The 19,038-nt window shown below is 38.7% G+C and overlaps 1 protein-coding gene across 1 annotated transcript in view; it reads right to left on the bottom strand.

Moving 5' to 3' along the window:
* Positions 1–19,038, bottom strand: part of ACACB (acetyl-CoA carboxylase beta) — a 1,510,375-nt gene that overhangs the window by 490,403 nt on the left and 1,000,934 nt on the right. Inside the window, exons 32-33 of the mRNA XM_044068517.1 lie at positions 15,449–15,490; positions 15,110–15,325 (exon numbers count right to left, since the gene is read on the bottom strand). Of these exons, the coding sequence (XP_043924452.1) occupies positions 15,110–15,325; positions 15,449–15,490 (258 nt within the window). The remainder of the gene's footprint in view (positions 1–15,109; positions 15,326–15,448; positions 15,491–19,038) is intronic.

Here is a 19,038-nt window from a genome sequence, read left to right as displayed (position 1 = left end):
TCTATATTAGGGTAATTGAAGTCACCTAGTATGATGGTGTTTGGTGATACATTTATCCCTCTAGTGTTTTCAGGAAGGCCATGTGAGTTTCCTGAGTTTGTGAGGGTGGCCTGTAACATGCTACAATTTGCAGAGCAGTCTTGCCTATGGTTAATTGCACCTGGATGGTCTCCGATGCATCGTGCGTTGTTACTCAGTCTTGAGGTGTGGGTGTCCTTGATGAATATGGATACCCCCCCTCCTTTCTTGGTATTGTCCGGATTTTGGGGCCGGAACGCATGATAGGAGGTAAAACCTGATAGTGCTGGGGTGCTCTCAGGAGACTGAACCAGGTTTCTGTCACAGCACAGACATCGATGTTCTCCATACTGAGAAAGGCCTCGAGTACGTGCATTTTGAGATTTAGACTTCTGGCATTGAGCAGCATTACCCTTAGTTTTTTTCCTTTTTTGTGTTCTAGGGTGGTAGGTTTAGAATTTGAGCCTTGCCTAAAAGGCACTATGGGGTGGCAAGAGCCTTTGCCAATATCCGGTCCCAGGGGTGACAGGTGCAAGCCGTCCCTAAGCAGCGTGGCTTGTCAGCATGTCATCCCAGGCAGACAGATACTGGATCCCCTTTGAATGACACCAGTGTTTAAGCCAATTGTTAAAGCTGATCATCTTATCTCTGTGTTGTGGCATCATTCTTGGTGAAGGTAGGATACTGCTCAAGGTCAGGGTCATACCTGCCTCAGCTACATAATCGAGAGCTCCTCAATGTCTCTTTTCATGTAGTCCAAGGAGGTACGCCTCAGGTCGTTTACACCAGCGTGGACAATGACCGAGTCATATTTGTACCTGCTGTTGAGAGACCTGAGTGCTTGCATTATGTGGCGGATTCTAGCGCCCGACAGGCAGCTTACTGTGACCTTCTCCTTACTCAGTCTGGTGGCTGACATCAGTGTGTCTGACTATGGAGTCACCAATGACTAGTGTGTCTGGCATTGTGTTTGGCCTTAAGGGCTGTGACTGTTTGACACTCTGACTGTGAGGTCTATGTGTTGCGGGTGTTGTGTTCTGAGGTGGTGGTTGTTTGGGTGTCTGCTTTGGTGGCCTCTGCTGTTTTGGTAGATTTTTGATCAGAGCCTCCGAGTATGTCTTTGTGTGTTTATGTGTATGATTTGAGGTTGTAATGGTACTATGTGAGACTGGGTCTATAGTGTGTGTGGTAACCTTCTCCTCCTGACTGGTCTTGCCAGTCCTATGTTGAGAGAGCTCAGCCTCCAGTTTGGCCGTATAGTTGCATCTCTCGCATGTATTTGTGTTTTGTGGGAGGAGAAAGGGTTGTCTGTGTACATGAGGCAGTGAAACATTGCCTCAATATTCCCAGGTTCACCAGCTGAGCAGGAGAGGACACTAGCAACTGATCCCTTGACATGCTAGAAGGGTAGACAAAAACTTTAAAAAGATTCAGGGGACGTGGGTGACCGAGAAATGGGATTGCCTTTTTGGGGTACTATCTATGACAAGAGTGCCATATCAAGGTAATAAGTACTGTAGGAGCAAGTGCTAGGTTTAATAGATAGAGAATAGTCTACTTGGAGTCAAGTAGAGTTGATCTTTTTGGTTATAGGATACGCTGATTTGATCAGTAGTATAGTTCGAGGAAGGTAGTTTTAAGGGAAAATTTGAAGAGTGGACTTTAGGTAGCCCGAATAGTTTAAACCTGCTTAACCGGCACTGCCCTAGTGTGCAACAGTGGCAGCTCCACTCTAAATCGCGCTAACGCGCGTTTAGCGCGTTTTATACCAGGGGGCTGGAAAAAGCTAGAAACTGGCATCATCCACCACTTCTAAAACTGGGGGGATGGCAAGGGGTCTGTGCTGAGAAAGGTCTAGAAATTCTCTTAGCCTTTTCTTAAACTGGGGAAAATCCTGAGATTCCCATTGGGAATGCTCTCTGAGGGTGTGTAAGGTTTCCCCAAAATTGAAATCTTCTGGTGGGAGGCAGAAGGGATGGATTCCTCTGCATCTGATTCCACATAAGCAGTAAGAGGTTGTTGATCCTCTTCCAAGTCTGAATAAACTGTTTCCTCAGAATCTTGCTCTGTCAATAGTTCAGGAGAAGGTGTCTTTCTTTTAGAAGTAGAAGCTTGACTGCCCCGATAACAGAATAAGATCCTCCGCCATCTTAAGCATCTGGGCCTGGGGTGGAGGGACGGGAGTAAGATGGTGGCTAGAGGTAGATTTCCTAGAGGTGGCCTAGCTTCTAGGCTTAAGAGAAGTCATCGGTCTGAGAGGAGTGGTAGTCGGGAGAGAAGACGTCGGTTTCTGACTGGAATCGGTAGTTTGAAAGACTTCCTCGGAAGCTGGTGCCTGCTTAGCAGCTCTGGTCCCAACTGAGGCAGAGACTGCCAAAAGCTCCAAAGACAAAGAAGATTTCTGTGGCATACCAGACTCTGAAAGGATCTCAGTAGAGGCCTGCATAGCAATCGCATCGAGCATCAGGGGCTGCGAAAGCACCTTACTGAATTCCAGAGTACTGATGACCTGCTTAGTGGAAGAGTTGTCGGAAGGCTTGGCCTTGTGAGGTCTGTCTCTATCTTTATCCCTCCTTTTTTTCAGAGGTTCAGCAGATTGTTGGCTGACCAACACCATATGAGAAGACAGAGGATGAAAATAGCTGTCTACAAAAAGAGCTCTCTGAAGAATGGTTCTCGCGTTAAAGAGGGCACAGGACCGACAATGAGCGACGTCGTGGTCTGGGCCTAAACAAGTGACGCAGTATGAATGGAAGTCCTGGTGTGGGATTTGCTTTCCACAGGCAAGACAATTATTAACTTTTTTGGACAACAGTTAATGCAAGAAAAAGAGATCCCCAATGGGGTACTTGGCTTTAGATGTTTTCAGCTGTGATCCGAACTCTGGTAGCGACCGACCGGCACACTTGCAAACTGCTTCTGCTATGGGCTCCACGCAAGAAAGATCGATGTAATGGTGTCAAGCTGCCTTGCTTTATAGCACTGACGACCTGATGTCAGTCTACAGGCGACAGCAGCTGACGCAGAAAAACATTTGACTCTGGTATTTGAGGTGGCTGAGGGCTACCACAGCAGGGATAACCCACAGGTGACGCGTGATGACTGCAACAGTGAAACACAAAGAACATGTCCTTTTTTCCTCTGCCTCTTTCTTATTGATTTGTTTACTAAGAAAGTCTGCCATAGCTCTCAACCTTCCATCTCCAAAATGAGGAACACTAGCCTCATAATGTGGAACAAATGGACAAAATGTGAAACACATACTAATGGCTTACTAACATCTTGAACTAGGAAGGTTATAGGATGGTCAAAATATGCTGGTTTTACTTATAAAGATCTTTTAATGAATTAATATGATTCATTTCTATTTACCACGGATTTCATTTAAAAAAATTCCTAACACTGAATGTGTGACAAACTCTTTCAGTGTGGAATCTCAAGGAACTTCGATGAACATGAACTTTTTAAGACTCCAAATGAGGTATGTTCCTCGTAATGAGGTACACTCGAGAGGTATATGCCTGAGCAGTGCCCTTTTTCAGCAGAGCCCATGGGAGAAAAGCTCCATTATACAGACATCATGGACATCATTTGCATTGTTTCATCATTTTAGTCAGTTTCATTCATGACCAACAGTTCCATTATTCAGACACCCTTGATATCAGTTACATCATAGCCTTACTTCATGCAAGCAGTTTTGATTAAAAATAACATATTTTTTTTTAATACAGGGATGCAGTGAAATACCATCAGTACTCACAGACTGTCAGGATTTATGTAAGAATATTTGTTACTATAAAGATTTATTCAAAACCTGGGAGACAAGAAGACAAGATAAAGTGTTAGAGAAGCCAAAAGAAAAGGAAGGTGAGGAGGCACCAGGAAGACAAAGGTGATGAGATGACAGAGGAGGGAATAATAGTGACAATAGAGCATTAAGTTCTGTGCAGCAGAGAGTTATGGCACAAATTCATGCATCTATATTAGTACCAGTTTAACCAGGGGTGATGCAGGTGCAGAGTCATTTATCTATCAGGTGTTGCATCAGTTGGTATTTAAAGTCTTTCAGGTTACAGACTTTTCTTAAGTGGACTGGGATGGTATTCCCGCTATTAGCAATGCCGTGTGAATACAGGGGGTATTCTGCACTGTTAGATTTAGTTATAGTGAGTAATGATTTGTCAGTGGAGCACAGAGGTCATTCTTCTATTGGACATAGTCACAGGAAACCAGACAAATGGAACAACCCCTGTCTTTAAGAAAATAAAAGTGGGTAGCAAAAACTGAGCACACACAAGCGTTTAAAGTTTATAAATTGTGTACGTGTTGGACAAGGCTATAACTCAGAATAACTCAAAGAATAACATACAGGCAGAGGTAACAAAAAAAACAGTTAACTAGCATTCTGTGCAGTGTCTCTCTTTTCCTCCTACTTGTCTAGATTTTTATTCAGTTTTACTTTTTGGGAGATGCCCAGTTTTAATGTGTACGAAGCCCCAATTTGAAATGAAGTATCACTGTGAAGGATGTGTAAGCAATGCAAGGGTAAAAAAATATTATGCAGCGAATGAAAGTACATAGGGAGAGGTGTTGAGGATTACAACTTTCTAGAAATGGCCAACAGTTTGTTATGAGTGGGGATGACAAAGACCACCTGTATTTACAATGAGTTATACATTAACTACCACTTAGTAATTTTATATATTTAAGAAACAGAATTTGCTCGACACTGCTTTAATTCCTTGTCAGACTCATGCAAGACCAGGGAACTAGATAAGTTCCAATTAGCACATCAAGGGATTCAGACAAAATGGACAGGAATGTGACATGTATTTTCTCACCTACCCCAGCTTTTCCCAGAGATGTGACAGTAATCACAACATCTCAATAAACAATTCTTAGTGTTGTTTCACCTCGGTACACAAGTTTGGTCCACATGGTTTATACCTTACATTAGCCACCCTCCACTAAGTGCAAAACATTACAAGCAAATACGGTCGGAACACATCAGATGCACACTTGCAATACATTGTTCAAATTATTTGCAGATAACTGTGATCATCAGATGTCCCTGTAATTTTCATTGTTACTGTATATAAAATGTTTGAGACACAGAAATACTGTGTCCTATATTTAGACTGTACTAAGCCTTACTTCATGCAAACTGTTTTTTTAATTGCTGTTAAGTGCATATTTATGCAGTACTGACCTTTGATCTCCAACACATTTAAGCCACCATAAAATATGTGCTGTACACAGACTGTGTATTAACATTTATTTTTGTATATTATACTATCACTTTCTTCGTGTATACTACTCCTTCTTCTGAATTTGCTGCTGCATGTAGGTTATTAAGTAGCTGTTCTTCACGTCATTATTATAAATGGGTTCTTTCCTGTTGGACACAACCAGCTGGCAATGCAACATAAAAGCAACAAATAATGAGATAACCACCTCCATCAGAAGACAGTGTGTGTCAAGGGGCTTAGTGGAGAGCACCAGCTGCAAAGAAAAGACACCCCACGTAAATTGACTTGGGTCAGAAATGCAAGGGAAGAGACTTTGTTGTGCAGTTAACATATCAGAGGGGGTCTCCAAGACAATGTGTCTTCACTTTTTAACACCTATATTGCATTATCACTTGTGACATAGGCAAACTAACATTTATATGAAAGCAATTAAACCATATTAGCAAGTTCACATTTATAAACATTATACATTACATATATTGTTCTGTACCATACAATCAAAGCTACAGTACTGTGATGCCCCACTTCTGGGCCAGTAATCAAGGAGCCTGAATCCTCACCACAAACACCAGTGAGGGATGTTCACTTGGAATAAAAATAGATATGCACAGTATTTCCAGACACAGCTCTCTGCATCAAGAACAATTTCCCTTAACAGCACACAGATACAGCAAAACAGTACTTAACTAACCTCACTGCATTTTCCTAACTGATCTAAAGAATTACTATTCTCTGGTTACTTACTAAAGCAAGGTAAGGTGAAGTAGGTGTGTGGTCTTCCTTTCCTTCTTTGTCAGATTACAGCAGACTGCCCAGAGAATTCTCTCTCATCTAGTATTAAATCATTTCAGTCCTGGATTACAGAATGACATCACACACATCTGGTCATCTGACTTATGGTTCCCATACCATCCCATTTATTAGCAAATGAACCAGAATCTAACACATATGTGGCAATAATACACACACACATATTGCTTTGCTAAGATCTGTTGCAGCTTCTGGAAGTCAGACAATTTCAAACTTCTACCCTTCCAGAGTAGCAATTAGTTAACTGCTGAAGGACAATACAGAAGGCTTCCTAGCACAGATTTTTTGTCTCTGGCTTCACTGAGACCGGTGAGATACAATCTTTATGGTTTATACCAAGTAATTTAATTTCAAACTATTTTTCAAAGTTTGAGATTAACCTCTTCTCTTCCAATATCCTCTGTTACAATGTATTCATTTCAATAGTTACCATACAGTCTGACATGCAGGTATACTTCTTTTTCTGTCCAGTCCAGCAGGACCCACGGTTGGTACATTTAACACAAGCAACGTTACAAATACATTTTCAACACAAGCACCTGTACAAATCAGTTTGATATACAAATGACATATAATTCTTTACAAAACTCCAGCTAGCTATGTTGGCATATGTTACACATCGACTGCTCTACTTCTCCTGGCATAGCTAGCAATACCTCACATTGTCACAATTACATACTTCCAGGCAAAAATCCTAAATTTTCTAAATTTTGTTGCATACTTGGGAGCCATACATTTGTTCTCCCATGTTTTTTAATTGCTTATATCTAATCTCTCTTCTCAATATTTTTTAATTCCTCTGATTGATTATTATGGTTATCATGCAATATAACGTTCTCTGATTTTTTTAAATGTCTTTATTGAAGTATCACTTATGACATAGGCAATTTAGCATTCATACAAATTAAAACAAGCATATTGACATATTTTATATTTGCAAACATTGTACATCATTTACAATTTATCCAGTCATTGTCAGTCAGACATTACATAGCTCATTCAAATTGTACTTTCTTTCAAACCTTATTCCTCCTCCAAAATCTTATCCTGAACATATTGTTCCCACAATTCGCATTCTTTCCTATGTAATTTACTCCTACCCTTTTCTAAAGATCCCATTTCCAGTTGTTTTGTCTCTGTTACTACATTTACTACTTCTAGTACACACAGTTGGTTTCTAGTAATTGCTTTTTTTGTCAGCCACCATAATTAGATTCAGCACGGCCTTACTACGTCTAGCTAATTTCGATTCTGTATCATAGCGAAAAAAATTATTTCCTTAGTTACACCAATTTTCTTACTCAGTATTTTTGATACAGCAGTCTTCAGGAAATTTTTAAAGTTTGCCAACTCATTAAACCCCTAAGAAATATATCCCCAATTAACTGTTTCTTCCCTGTTACACCTACATTTGCTACCTACCTGAGGAAAAATTCTTTAGGAATCTACTTGGGGTATAAAAATACCTATGTAAACACTTCCAAGCAAGGATCCTAAATCTTCTAGACTTTGTTGCATATTTGGGAGACATGCATATACCCCCCAATTGTTTCTTTGTGAATTACTTATCCAATCTCTCTTCCCAATCTTTTCAGATCTCATCTGATTGATTTTTATAATTGTCATGCAATATTTTACATGCTCTACTATTTATCCCTTTTTAAGGGCAGCTTCTGTTCCAGATCTTACTAAAACTTTACGGGTGCTGGTCTTTCACTTAGGATCCACCTATTTTTTCTCTTTGCCTATACTCTGATATCAATCCTTGATAGGATAGGCAATCTCTTGCCTATAGTCCAAATAAATTCTTAGCCTCTTCCCATTCTATCACATTTCATTCTCTAATTACTTGCTCCCAGTATCTTGGTTCCTTTGCTAGTTTTCTCCAGTAAATTCCAGCCCCCTCTTGCCTATTGTTTGAATCCCTAATTGCAGTCATCCCTATTGGCAGAATCTGCTTTCTCCATTCTTACTTCTTAGAATGCTTTCTGCTACTTTAAGAATATAATATTCTGCATGGTTATTGTTACTCTCCTTAAAGATTAGCATCCAAAATCCCAGTCTCTTCTTGTTTCTAGAGTCCTCCCTTGTTTCATCATCATCCCTTTCCACACCAACTTGCATCTTTCTGCTTTTACTATGAACATGAGCCTTAACTGTGTAGCTCTGAAATATCTCTTCAAATCAGGTAATCCCAAACCACCTTGTTCTATTGGAAGAATAAGCTTATCCCACTTGACTCTTCCCATCTTCCCCTCCCAGATAAAATCCTTCAGCTCTTTATTAACTGCTATCCACAGCTCCTCTGGTCAACAAAAATAAGCCTGACCTGTGTATAAAACTAACGGGACTAAACATGTTGACTGCTTGTATCTTGCCATCCATATCTATATAACAGAGCTTCAAATTTCTCAGCTTTTGTATAATCTTTTGTTTAGACTCTTTCCACATAGCCTTAGCTGCCACAACATAATTCATTTTAATCTATACTCCTAGGTACTTAATTTTATCATGTTCCCATAAATATGTTATTGGTGAACTGATTTCTTTGTGGGTACATAGACTACAGCATGTCTTTAATCTTCATTAACTTTGAATCCTGAAAAGACAGGAAACTGTCTCAAAATACTCTACAACACTGAAGTGTCTTTTTCTGGTTTTATTAGGTATAAACTAATATCATCTGCAAATAAAGCCAGCTTTTCCTGACTACCACACCAGTTATATCCTTGAATTTCTGAGTCCCTTATTTTCTTTGCCAATAGATCTAAATATAATGCAAATAACAATGGGGAAGGAGGACACCCCTGCCTAGTTCCTCTGCTCAAACAGAAGTTAAATAGAGGAACCCACCCACTTTTTATTTTCATCTGCAATCCCTCATATATCCTCCTAATCAACCTTATAATTTTATCAGGGAATGCAACCGATTTTATTGCCCTGCTCATAAAATCCCAGCTTACTCTGTCAAATGCTTTTTCTGTATCAAGACCCACCAACAGCAGTGCTATTTTCTTACATTCTGCTTCCCTCTGGATCATCATTGTTTACTAATGTTGTCAAACATTCACCTCCTTTCCACAAAACCACACAGATCCATATATATCACTTTTGGCATAATCTTTGCCATTCTTTTAGCCATTATATGCATAAATAATTCACAAACATTGTTTAGAATTGAAATGTGCCTATATGAAGCTGAATCTGATGAGTCTTTACCATTCTTTAGATATTACAACCACCATCACTTTCTTCCAGGATGTTGGTGATTCTCCTCCTTTTAAAATATTGTTAAAACCTTCAAGATCTTTATCAGTGTTTTCCATCCTACCTTCCAAATGTCCACAGGAATACTGTCTATTCCTAGGGACTTTCCTGCAGATTGGTGTACATCATCATTTTTACCTCATCTCCTCCTATCCTGTTAGTAATTGAGCCTCATCTACCTCTAACCTTGGTGTATTTAATTCGTCCATAAACATTTTTATTTGTACTGTTTCTTGATTTCCAAATTTCTCTGCTTTATACAGATTTTCATAAAAGTTCCGAAATATTTCTAGTACCTCTACAGGATCTGTGATCATTCATCTTCCTTGGTATATGCTTCCTAAGCTTGGTGACAACCATTTCTGTTTTCTGTTGCCTGAGTTTTTGCACTCTGGAGTTATTATTAAAAAACAGTTGCTTAACAACAACCTTTCTAAACTCATGTATATTATCGAGGTAATCCCTTATTTTCTGTTTAGCACTATGTTATTGCTCCTGTTCTTGTTCTTTGAGATTCTCTCTATTCTGCACTACTTTAACCTGTCAGTTTCTCTAACTGATTCTTGTTACTTCTTAACCATATCTCTCTTTCATTTCCACCCTGTTTTTAAACTCCACCTTAATTTTATCCCACTCCCTAGCTATATTTTCAGAAAATAATTCTATCTTTTCTAATAACTTCAGAATAGTTTCCAATACCAATTCCTTAAATTCCTCTCTTTTTAACAAATAGGCAGGAAACCACCAGTGTCTCATTTTTCTTTTAGTTATTGTGTGTGTGTGTGATATGAAATAATTATTGGATGCATATCAAAACTCTGAAATAAATGCACGTTTCTGTGAAATTCAAGTTCTATGTAGCCTAGCTCAGTTTTTGTACTGTGGGGAATAATACGTAAATTCACTCCAAACTTCTACTACTGAATCCACATCTTCCATGCCATATATTTTCATAAAATTCTTTAAAAATTGATAGTCTTTTATTATATATTTTTTCCTTCTAGCCCCCCCCCCCAGATACATTCCCACTGCTGCAAATCAAATACCTGTCCCAACCTATAAGTAATACTTCCTACTGAAAGTGGATTATTTCTCAGAATTTTCTTACAGAAATACATGCCAGTAGCCAGTTAGTACTACAAATCACCATTATCTTTTTTTACCCTATTCTATCATTATTGGAGCTCCTCTTGCAATTAATATACCTTTATCCCAGATATTCCGCTGAATAACTGTACTGAAATCCTTTATCAAATCCACATACTCATTTCTTTCCAAATGTGTCTCCTGTAGCATAGCTATTTGCAATCTACATTTTTAATATATTTCATTTCTCTTTCTTTTTTATATACATCTCTGAGACCATTTACATTTAAAGCTAACATAGAAAATGCTGTCATTATGTTAAGAAGTTATTATACCCACACCTTGTGCAACAGCTTTTTTAATGTCTAGTTTTCAGCTATTGAGTTACATACATTAACATTTGGAAGGTTGATCTTTTATTCAGTTGTTTTTGATCATATCCATTTGAAACCTATATCATATCTTACAAAGCCTTTTGTTTTACTGAAAAGCAAAAATACTAACACACAAAACTATGTACATCTTCAAATACTGAAGTTTAACTCTCCTAATAGGAACAATTTTCCCAGAGTGACAGCCACACTCACAGACTAGGATTAACCTATAAGGAAAGTTATCCATGCTAAGATGCATGGCACAGCCTATAATTCTAGTTCCACTAAGTGATGTCTGATTTTGTCTTATCTTTATTCCTCTCCCAGATTAGGAAAACCACTTGAATGCTTTCAGAAAATATAATCTCCTAGCCATTGAAAGAAGCATTATGTTTTTATTGCCCCTTATCAGATTGTCTTCATAGAGACATGGGAACTAGGTACACAGTTGCCTCTACTAGAAACACCAATTTATTTGCTACATGAAAACTTTACATATTTACCGTTCTTTTTTTTATTTGCTTCTCCTTAAAACTTACTAGATTAAACCAAGGGTCTTAATCCAGTCTTTCCCCTATGCAAGAGTAAGAAAAAGCATGTCAGTTTTTCTTGCAGCATGCTCTTTTGACTAGACTTTTTTTTTTTTTACATTGTAGTGTACAAATATCTTAAAACTGAACAAGAACAAAGAAGGAAAAAAAAAAAACAGAAGAATCAGTTTGCTTTAGTATCCCTATCACACTCAAAAATAACTGAGGAAAGCTTTATTTTATACCATGCAGGTTATGTCATATGTTATAAAAATACTACTGTTAAAAACAAAATTTTGTTTTACTTACAGTTAACTCTTTCCTTCCTCTTTCCCCCTCCTAAATGTTTTTCCAAACATTAATGACATGAAGTAGGGCACATGCTTTGGAGTCGCCTACAAGTTTAACAATTTCAAAGAAGTCCAAAATTTCCAGGTTTTCTTGTTCTGTCATGTTTCACAAATATAATGAATGCTTTTTGGTCCCATATTTGTCAGTTTCTGAGTTGCTGTTTTTCTTCCTGTTGATCTCCATCTCTCAAATGCAGTTTCCGTTGTCTCTTAAGCATTTTCCTTTGAGATACTGGAAAAGGTTTCACTGGCAGAGTCTCCCTATGGGCTTTATTAACAGGAGAATAATCTCCTCTTGTTTGGTAGCTTACTTTTTGTTGGACAAACATTTGTATTCCCTCCTTAGCACATTCTGTATCAAAATGATTTTGATGTTCCAGGAAAGAATATTCTGAAAATAACTGGATATAACAGTTTGAAGCTCATGCTCACTTCTCAACATTCCCCAATTACTGGAATAAATGCACTCCTCTACTGTCTGTTGTACAGTGAGTAATCATTTTCCGCACACACTCAACTTTCTCCCACTTTTAGTACTTTGTCCTTCTGACACAGTTTGTCAGAATCAACTGTTTCTGCTAGTAGGATAGCATATTTACTATTAAATGTCTAGGCTGCTTTTTCATGGCCAGGTTTTGAGCATACACACAACATGCCCTTTTAACAACTCTCCTGCTGTGGAATACCAGTCAGTTGCTTATTTGTGCTTTCATAAAAACAATACTGTCTGTTCCTTCCAACTTCTCTGGTACATCAGAAAATCTTAGGTTTTCTGTACATGCTCTGTCCTCTAATTCTATTATTTTTGAAACATCTCTTCATGAACAATATGATACTCAGCCAGCCTATTCTTTATTTTGACCTCTGATATTTGCAGTTTATCACCTTACCCGAACATCTGTTTAAAGTTTTTCCATTTTTTTCCATCCTTTTATTTGAGTTGATGCACTCCTTCACTATTTCATTTATTTTAATGAGCTCAGAGTACATTTGACTTATTTTTCCCTCTGGGTTACCAGAATTCATGTCTTGCACTAAAGCTGAAGCTTACACTTCTACCCCCGTAAGCAAATATTCTTCACAGTCAGTGTTTTCCCCTCACGTTTTCCTTTAGCTTTGCTGAATTTCTTTATTGATGGCATCCGGGCAGTGCTCTTACTAGCTAGTTGCTGACATTTACCCAAAAAGACAAATTCAATGGCTCTCTTTTCTGAGTTTCTGTTTTCATACTGGGAAAGCTGAAATTAAGCTGTTACCAGTGGGCAGCCATCTTGGAAATCTCTCTATAAAACCACAGTCTTGGTATATTTCTACTTTATTTACAATCTTTTTTACCCATCATTAATAACTGTTCTTCAGCAATTTCAAAATGAAATGAATTCCTCTCATTCTCAGGTGTTAAATTATAGAGTAGTTCTTCCAATTTACAGACTGAATGTCTTTCCACTAATCTTTTACAATAACTAACTGTTGGATAATTCATACAACTAAATGAAAATTGCTGATACTTCTCTCCTTGTCCTCAGTGCATGTTTGCTTGCTTGACATTACCCAGCAGGGACTTTGCTACATGCTGTCGATTTTTACTACCCACTAGCTTTCAGATCACTGAAGACTGCAAACTTAATCTTCTTCTCACCAACACTTTTTAATGAGGGGATATCTATCTGAACAGGTTTACCCCAAGTAATACTTGTTCATTAGTTTAATTGGTGCCTAGAAATGGGCAGTAATTAGCTATAAGCATTACCTAGTATGTGTACATTATAGTAATGGACAACTATTTTGCATATACTGCATCAGCGAACTGTATTAAGTTTCTGCTGTATCCAGTGTACAGACTTTTTTTTTGTCCTTGGTCATGGCTGAAATTGGATACTCTTTGGATTATTATTCTTGCCAGGTTAATAACCATGTAGATAAAAAGTAATTAAAATCCAACAGTGACTATGATGCATATGCTCTGGGAAAAATGCAACAGCTGAAGCTAGAGTCAAAAGGGGTGAGGGGGGGTTAACCAGCAAATGAGTGACTGCAGGATCTATGCAGTACCATAGGAATGCCATAAGGGAAGCATCACACAAATGCCAGTAATGCATGAAACTACAGTGCATCTGTGAAAGGCTGCAGGTGGAGCTCCTTAATTAACAGAACTGCATAATGCAGAAGGCTAGCCTGGTTAATGTCTAATTGAAAACAACTTTCTTCTACTCACATAAGGAATGGAGCTAATGTCAGAAGCTCTATATAGGTTATGTGGGAGCTGGTGGAAGAGACTGAACAAGCCTTCTGTACATTTGCTCTAGGATACCTGGAAAGGATTCAACAAATGCCATATACTACTTCCAAATACAGAGCCACAGAAGCCAAAGAAATCAAGGGAAGGAGTGGAAGGTGCCAGGGCATGTGACAGGCCGTTAAGCCTACATTCCCCCTCCCAAAAAAATAAAAAAAAAACAATTATTGCCATAACTCTGAACCACATTATGTAGATGTCCTGTGTGGTCCCATTATAAAAATATTAAGTGCTGGAGTGAAAGGGAGATGGACAGAGCCCCACTCTTCCAGTACTATTTTCTGACCAATAATCTTTAAGCAGTGGCCCTTTTAATACGCGAGACTGATACTTTGATAGAACCGATGGTGGTGAAGTTTTGGCCTAGACCACACCACCAGTGACTTAGATTTAACCTGCAATCCTGGGTACCACTGGATGCAAAATCCATAAGAATGGGAGTGAGGGGCAGTGGTGACTCACTCATCTGAGAGGGAGGCTGTGGGGGCACTCTATAGTGGGGGTGCCTCCTGGTGGACGCCAAGAGACATACTCCCATGAAGGAAGGAGTTCTAGGCAAACAAAGTACAATGAAGGCTGGAACGGCATATGCAAAGAGCAACATATTGTCCCCACTGCACACAGAAGTCCAGCTCAGCTGTTAGGGGATTTCTATAAATATATTAAAATCCTGGTCCCTGCTGCAACTGAGAAATCTGCCGTTTCCCTCAGAACACATAAAAATGTGAGAAAAGTGTTCAGTTGTAAGTGTTGTTGGCAGAATGTTCAGCCCCCACAAAAAAAAAAAAAAAAAATAGGTACTTCATATATGGTTAGTTTAATGCCAGCTTGTGTGAAAAAAAAGGTACTTCATATATGGTTAGTTTAATGCCAGCTTGTGTGAGGAGAGAAGTCAGCCATGATGAAGACAAAAAGTTGCATGCAGTGCAATTAGTGATGCATGACAGACCACATAATGAAGAGATACCATGCAACACCACATGAAGCTTCATTACTGCTCAGTAATATAAAGGCCAATCCTAGCATCCAGGCTGCGCCTGAAAGTGGTCACTACTGATCAGTGCGCTACCCCCGTAAACAAATATAAATAAAATAAAGCATAAGCCGTATATCAATATAAAGTGGTTACCTTTGTGATGAGGTCTGAATGTCTAATTATGGCACGAATAAAGAACCTGTAGTCAGTTACCAATTTCCCTTCCTCTACTTTGGCAGCTCCCAAGTACAACTGCATCTTATGATTATCGCAAGGAACAGCCTGTAGGTCAAAATTCCGTAACCGATTCAACTCCAGCTGAAAAGCAAGGGCTGGCTCCAAATTTCGGTAAATTGTATCTTCTGCAAACTAGAAGAGAATATGCAAAACATAAATATTTAAGGATTTTTTAACTTGCTGTTAACACTGAAAATATGTATATTAAAATGAACTGTAAATCTATATTATCAGACAAAATTTACTCATCCTAACCTCATCTCTTGCTCTGAAGGTGAAGAATTTTGGATATTCTCTCTGGAAAAAAAAAGTTAAACATTTACTAAAAACAGAATGCGAAGAATACAAAGCAGTGAGAGAAACATTAAGTAAACAATCTAAGCTGGAGGTCAATACAGTGCATTGCTTTTGCTGTGGTTTTGCCCAAAACAGTAACTGCAACTTATTACAAAGTATAGTGAGCATAATTTCCTTTACATTACCTTACCTTATGATGTGAGTAAATGGACAATTTAGCCCAGATGGCCATAAAAACTCAAAACAGTGGAAATGCGGAATAAGAAAAGTTACTCTCAGAACAAAACTCTGCGATTCTCCTTTAATTTCTTCCGAATAGTACTATAATTTGGGACTTTGGTGAAGATGACTGACACTAAACCAAGACAACTTGCTAGCAAATAAATCAAAATGAAAATTAAAAAGTAAGCAGTTGAAAATTACTCCAGATCAACGGAATAAAGGGAGAGATCTGGCATGTGCATATTAATCAAAGTACGAGAAAATTCAAGTCACGAAATATTTCTACACCAAACACAAAAAATAATCTGCCAGGTGTGTGTGTGTGTGTGTGGGAGGGGGGGGGTACTCAGGTCTATCCAGAAAATACTGAAGTTGCTGGTGGATGTAATAAAGGTGAAATGTGCAAGATCCTATCCACCTTGTTCTGAGTCTGAGGAAAATAACTATTGGTAGATGGACAATCTGACTTAAGGAGATTTCAGATACCACCTTGGGCATAAAAGGAGGACTCATTCTGAGACGGGCCCTGCCCCTATGGAACACTGTAAACAGCTCCTTGCATATCAAGGCTTGAAGTTCTGATATTTTTTGGCTGACATCACAGCCACCAAAATGAACATCTTCAAGCACAAACTTGAGCAGGTCTGAGCTGCCATCTCAAAGGGGCCCCAAGGTAATCTTCACAGAATCTGAGATGGTAGAAAATTCTTGTTTAGCCAATAAAGGAAGACTTCCATTAGCTGCAGACATGACATCTTTGCCCTTTTATGGGTTGTAGTACTTCATGGAATATCTGCATGTCCTCCTTGTGGTTGGGTGGGTTTCCTCCGGGTGCTCCTGTTTCCTCCCACATCCCAAAGACATGCTGCTGGTGGATTGGACACTCTAAATTGGCCCTAGGCATGAGTGCGTGCATGCGTGTGCCTTCTGTGGAAGGTTGGGCGCTGGGCTGGCAACTCAACACCGTAAAAGCTCCACTGCCAATTATGAGCAGACAGGTGATCCTCTGTGGTGACCACTAACTGGGAAAAGCCGAAAGAAGAAGAAGTACTTCTTCATGGAATACCAAGACTCTACACTTATGATGGAACAAGCCCAAGCAGTAGTTTGTGGATCGGAGTCTCTCTCGTTTGCTCTTATGTGAAATGACTATGGGACTTTTTTTTCTATTGGTGTAAAATATATTTGGCCTCCACGTCTAATGTAATAAACATCAGGTTTTTCATAAGCTTAGTTGTTTACTGACAAGCTAAACCCTTCCCTTACACTGTACTAGCAATCTACAAAAAAGGGCAAAACATGTCATGTCCATAGCTAGTAGACTTTAGAATGCACTAATAAAGACCTGGAAAACAAGAAAAGAATCATTGTGCATTCATAAGCCAGTGGATTGGAACATGTACATGCCCAGCAAAGACAAAGATCATGCCCCACTGACATTGCAGGATATCTTGCCTGTTGTTAAATTCTCCCCACCACAGCTAGTTCTCAAAAGTCTGCTGCCACAGGGGTTAGCTAGGTTGCAAGGCATAGCAGTTAGGAAAGTAATGACACTGCAAGCTAACATTACCGTTCACAAACCAGAGCCCTCTGCAAACAGGATATAGCTCTGGATGGTTGGTAAAGATGACTGAGAAAGTGGTTTTGTAAGTTTGACTTTGGTTTTATGTATCATTAATGAATATTAAACTGATGTGTTCTGGCATTGCCAGTGGCTATAATGTGCTGCAGATGTCTTTCTGTTTTTGAGGTCATCCTGTGCTCGTTTGCTTAGAGAGGGCCTTATTAATGACTATCTTCTGATTTAGACTTGCAGAACTTAACTGCCTGCTGCTATATACAATAAAAATGCTTAAGATGATTCAGCTTTTTGTATACCCTGTTGTAAACTAATACATACCTATCAACTGTCCAGGATTTCACTTAATGTCCAGATGTTTGCTTCATTTTTGGTTTGTTCCTCACAAAATGTGTGTTTTCATGGTAATTTGTTTCGGATTGTAGTTACTAAATAATAAACATTCACGTTTTAGACTTCCTTGAGAGAATGCATGCTAATGCAAAATAGTACAGCTGTGTAAGTTGAATGTAACATAACAGTTGATATTTGAATGATCACTGCTGTAGTAGCCTTAGCTATATTGGTTATATCCAGCCAAGGATATAACAGTCAGGCAGCTTCCAAACCTTCAGGGCACCTACCATGCACTCAAACTGTCATCATTCACACATCTACTATTATGTTAAGTTCAATTTACACAAGTGCACTATTGTTCATCATATTAATCACTGCTACAGTAGCTTTAGCCATATGTGTAGATAACCTTTGATAACTTCATATGCGAGCTGGGAGGAGCAGAGTCCAGGAGCCCCTGGAGAATGGTATTAGCAAAGCCAGATCTGGACCTAGAGAAGGAATCAAGTTATAATGTTTTGTAAACATATGTGCAAAGGACCAAGTAACAGATTCTAGAACACATCTAGAATCCAATCCTTTCTAAAAAAAAACATAAATGAAACCAAGGCCTGGTAGAGTAGGCCTTGACCCTGCCTGGAATAGTTTAGTTATGGTAAGTTTAACAAAAAGTAAAAGCCTTAGACAACCATTTGGAAATAGTCTGTTTTGACACAGGATGTTCCTTCTTAACTTCACATAAAATGAATAACTGATCCAAAGATCTAAGAGATTTAGTTCTGTCAAGATAGTACCTGAGTTTTCTGTGGCCAAGGTGTGGAGTATCCTTTCTCCCTCTTTTTTAGGTACAGGAATGAAAATAGGGAGATAGATACTTTGGCTTAAAGTGAACTTGGATACCACTTTAGACATAAAAGGAGGATTCATTCTCTAAGAAACTCTGACCCAATGGAAAATGAGTATGGTTAATTCACCATAAGAGCTTGCAATGCAGACACCCTTCTTGCAGAGGTGAGAGCAATCATTAAAAATGTTTTCTATATTAAGAACCTCAAGTCAGCCAGATAAGTGGATTCAAATGGAACAAGTGTTAGATTCTGTAATACAAAATTAAGATCCAAAGGAGGGGCCACTAGTATTTTTGAAGGTCTCTTCTGCAAAACCCCTTTCAAGAACATTTTGACATGACACTGCATTGAAAGAGGAGGATCTATGGGCAGACATTCTGAAATGGCCAATAAATGAACCTTGACAGAGTAAAAAGAAAGGCCATATGATAGTAACATACAAATATGTAAAACCAGAGAATAACTTAGCCCTGAATTGGTGGTGATGGTTATGCTGTTGGCAACAACTAGAAAATCTTTTCCATTTGCCAATATATATTTTTTAGTAGCAGGCCTTCTTTCCT

Source organism: Protopterus annectens, chromosome 4.part0, assembly GCF_019279795.1.
Source record: "Protopterus annectens isolate FY-2018-M chromosome 4.part0, PAN1.0, whole genome shotgun sequence".
Classification (NCBI taxonomy): domain Eukaryota; kingdom Metazoa; phylum Chordata; order Ceratodontiformes; family Protopteridae; genus Protopterus; species Protopterus annectens.
This window is presented reverse-complemented; position numbering and strand designations above follow the sequence as displayed.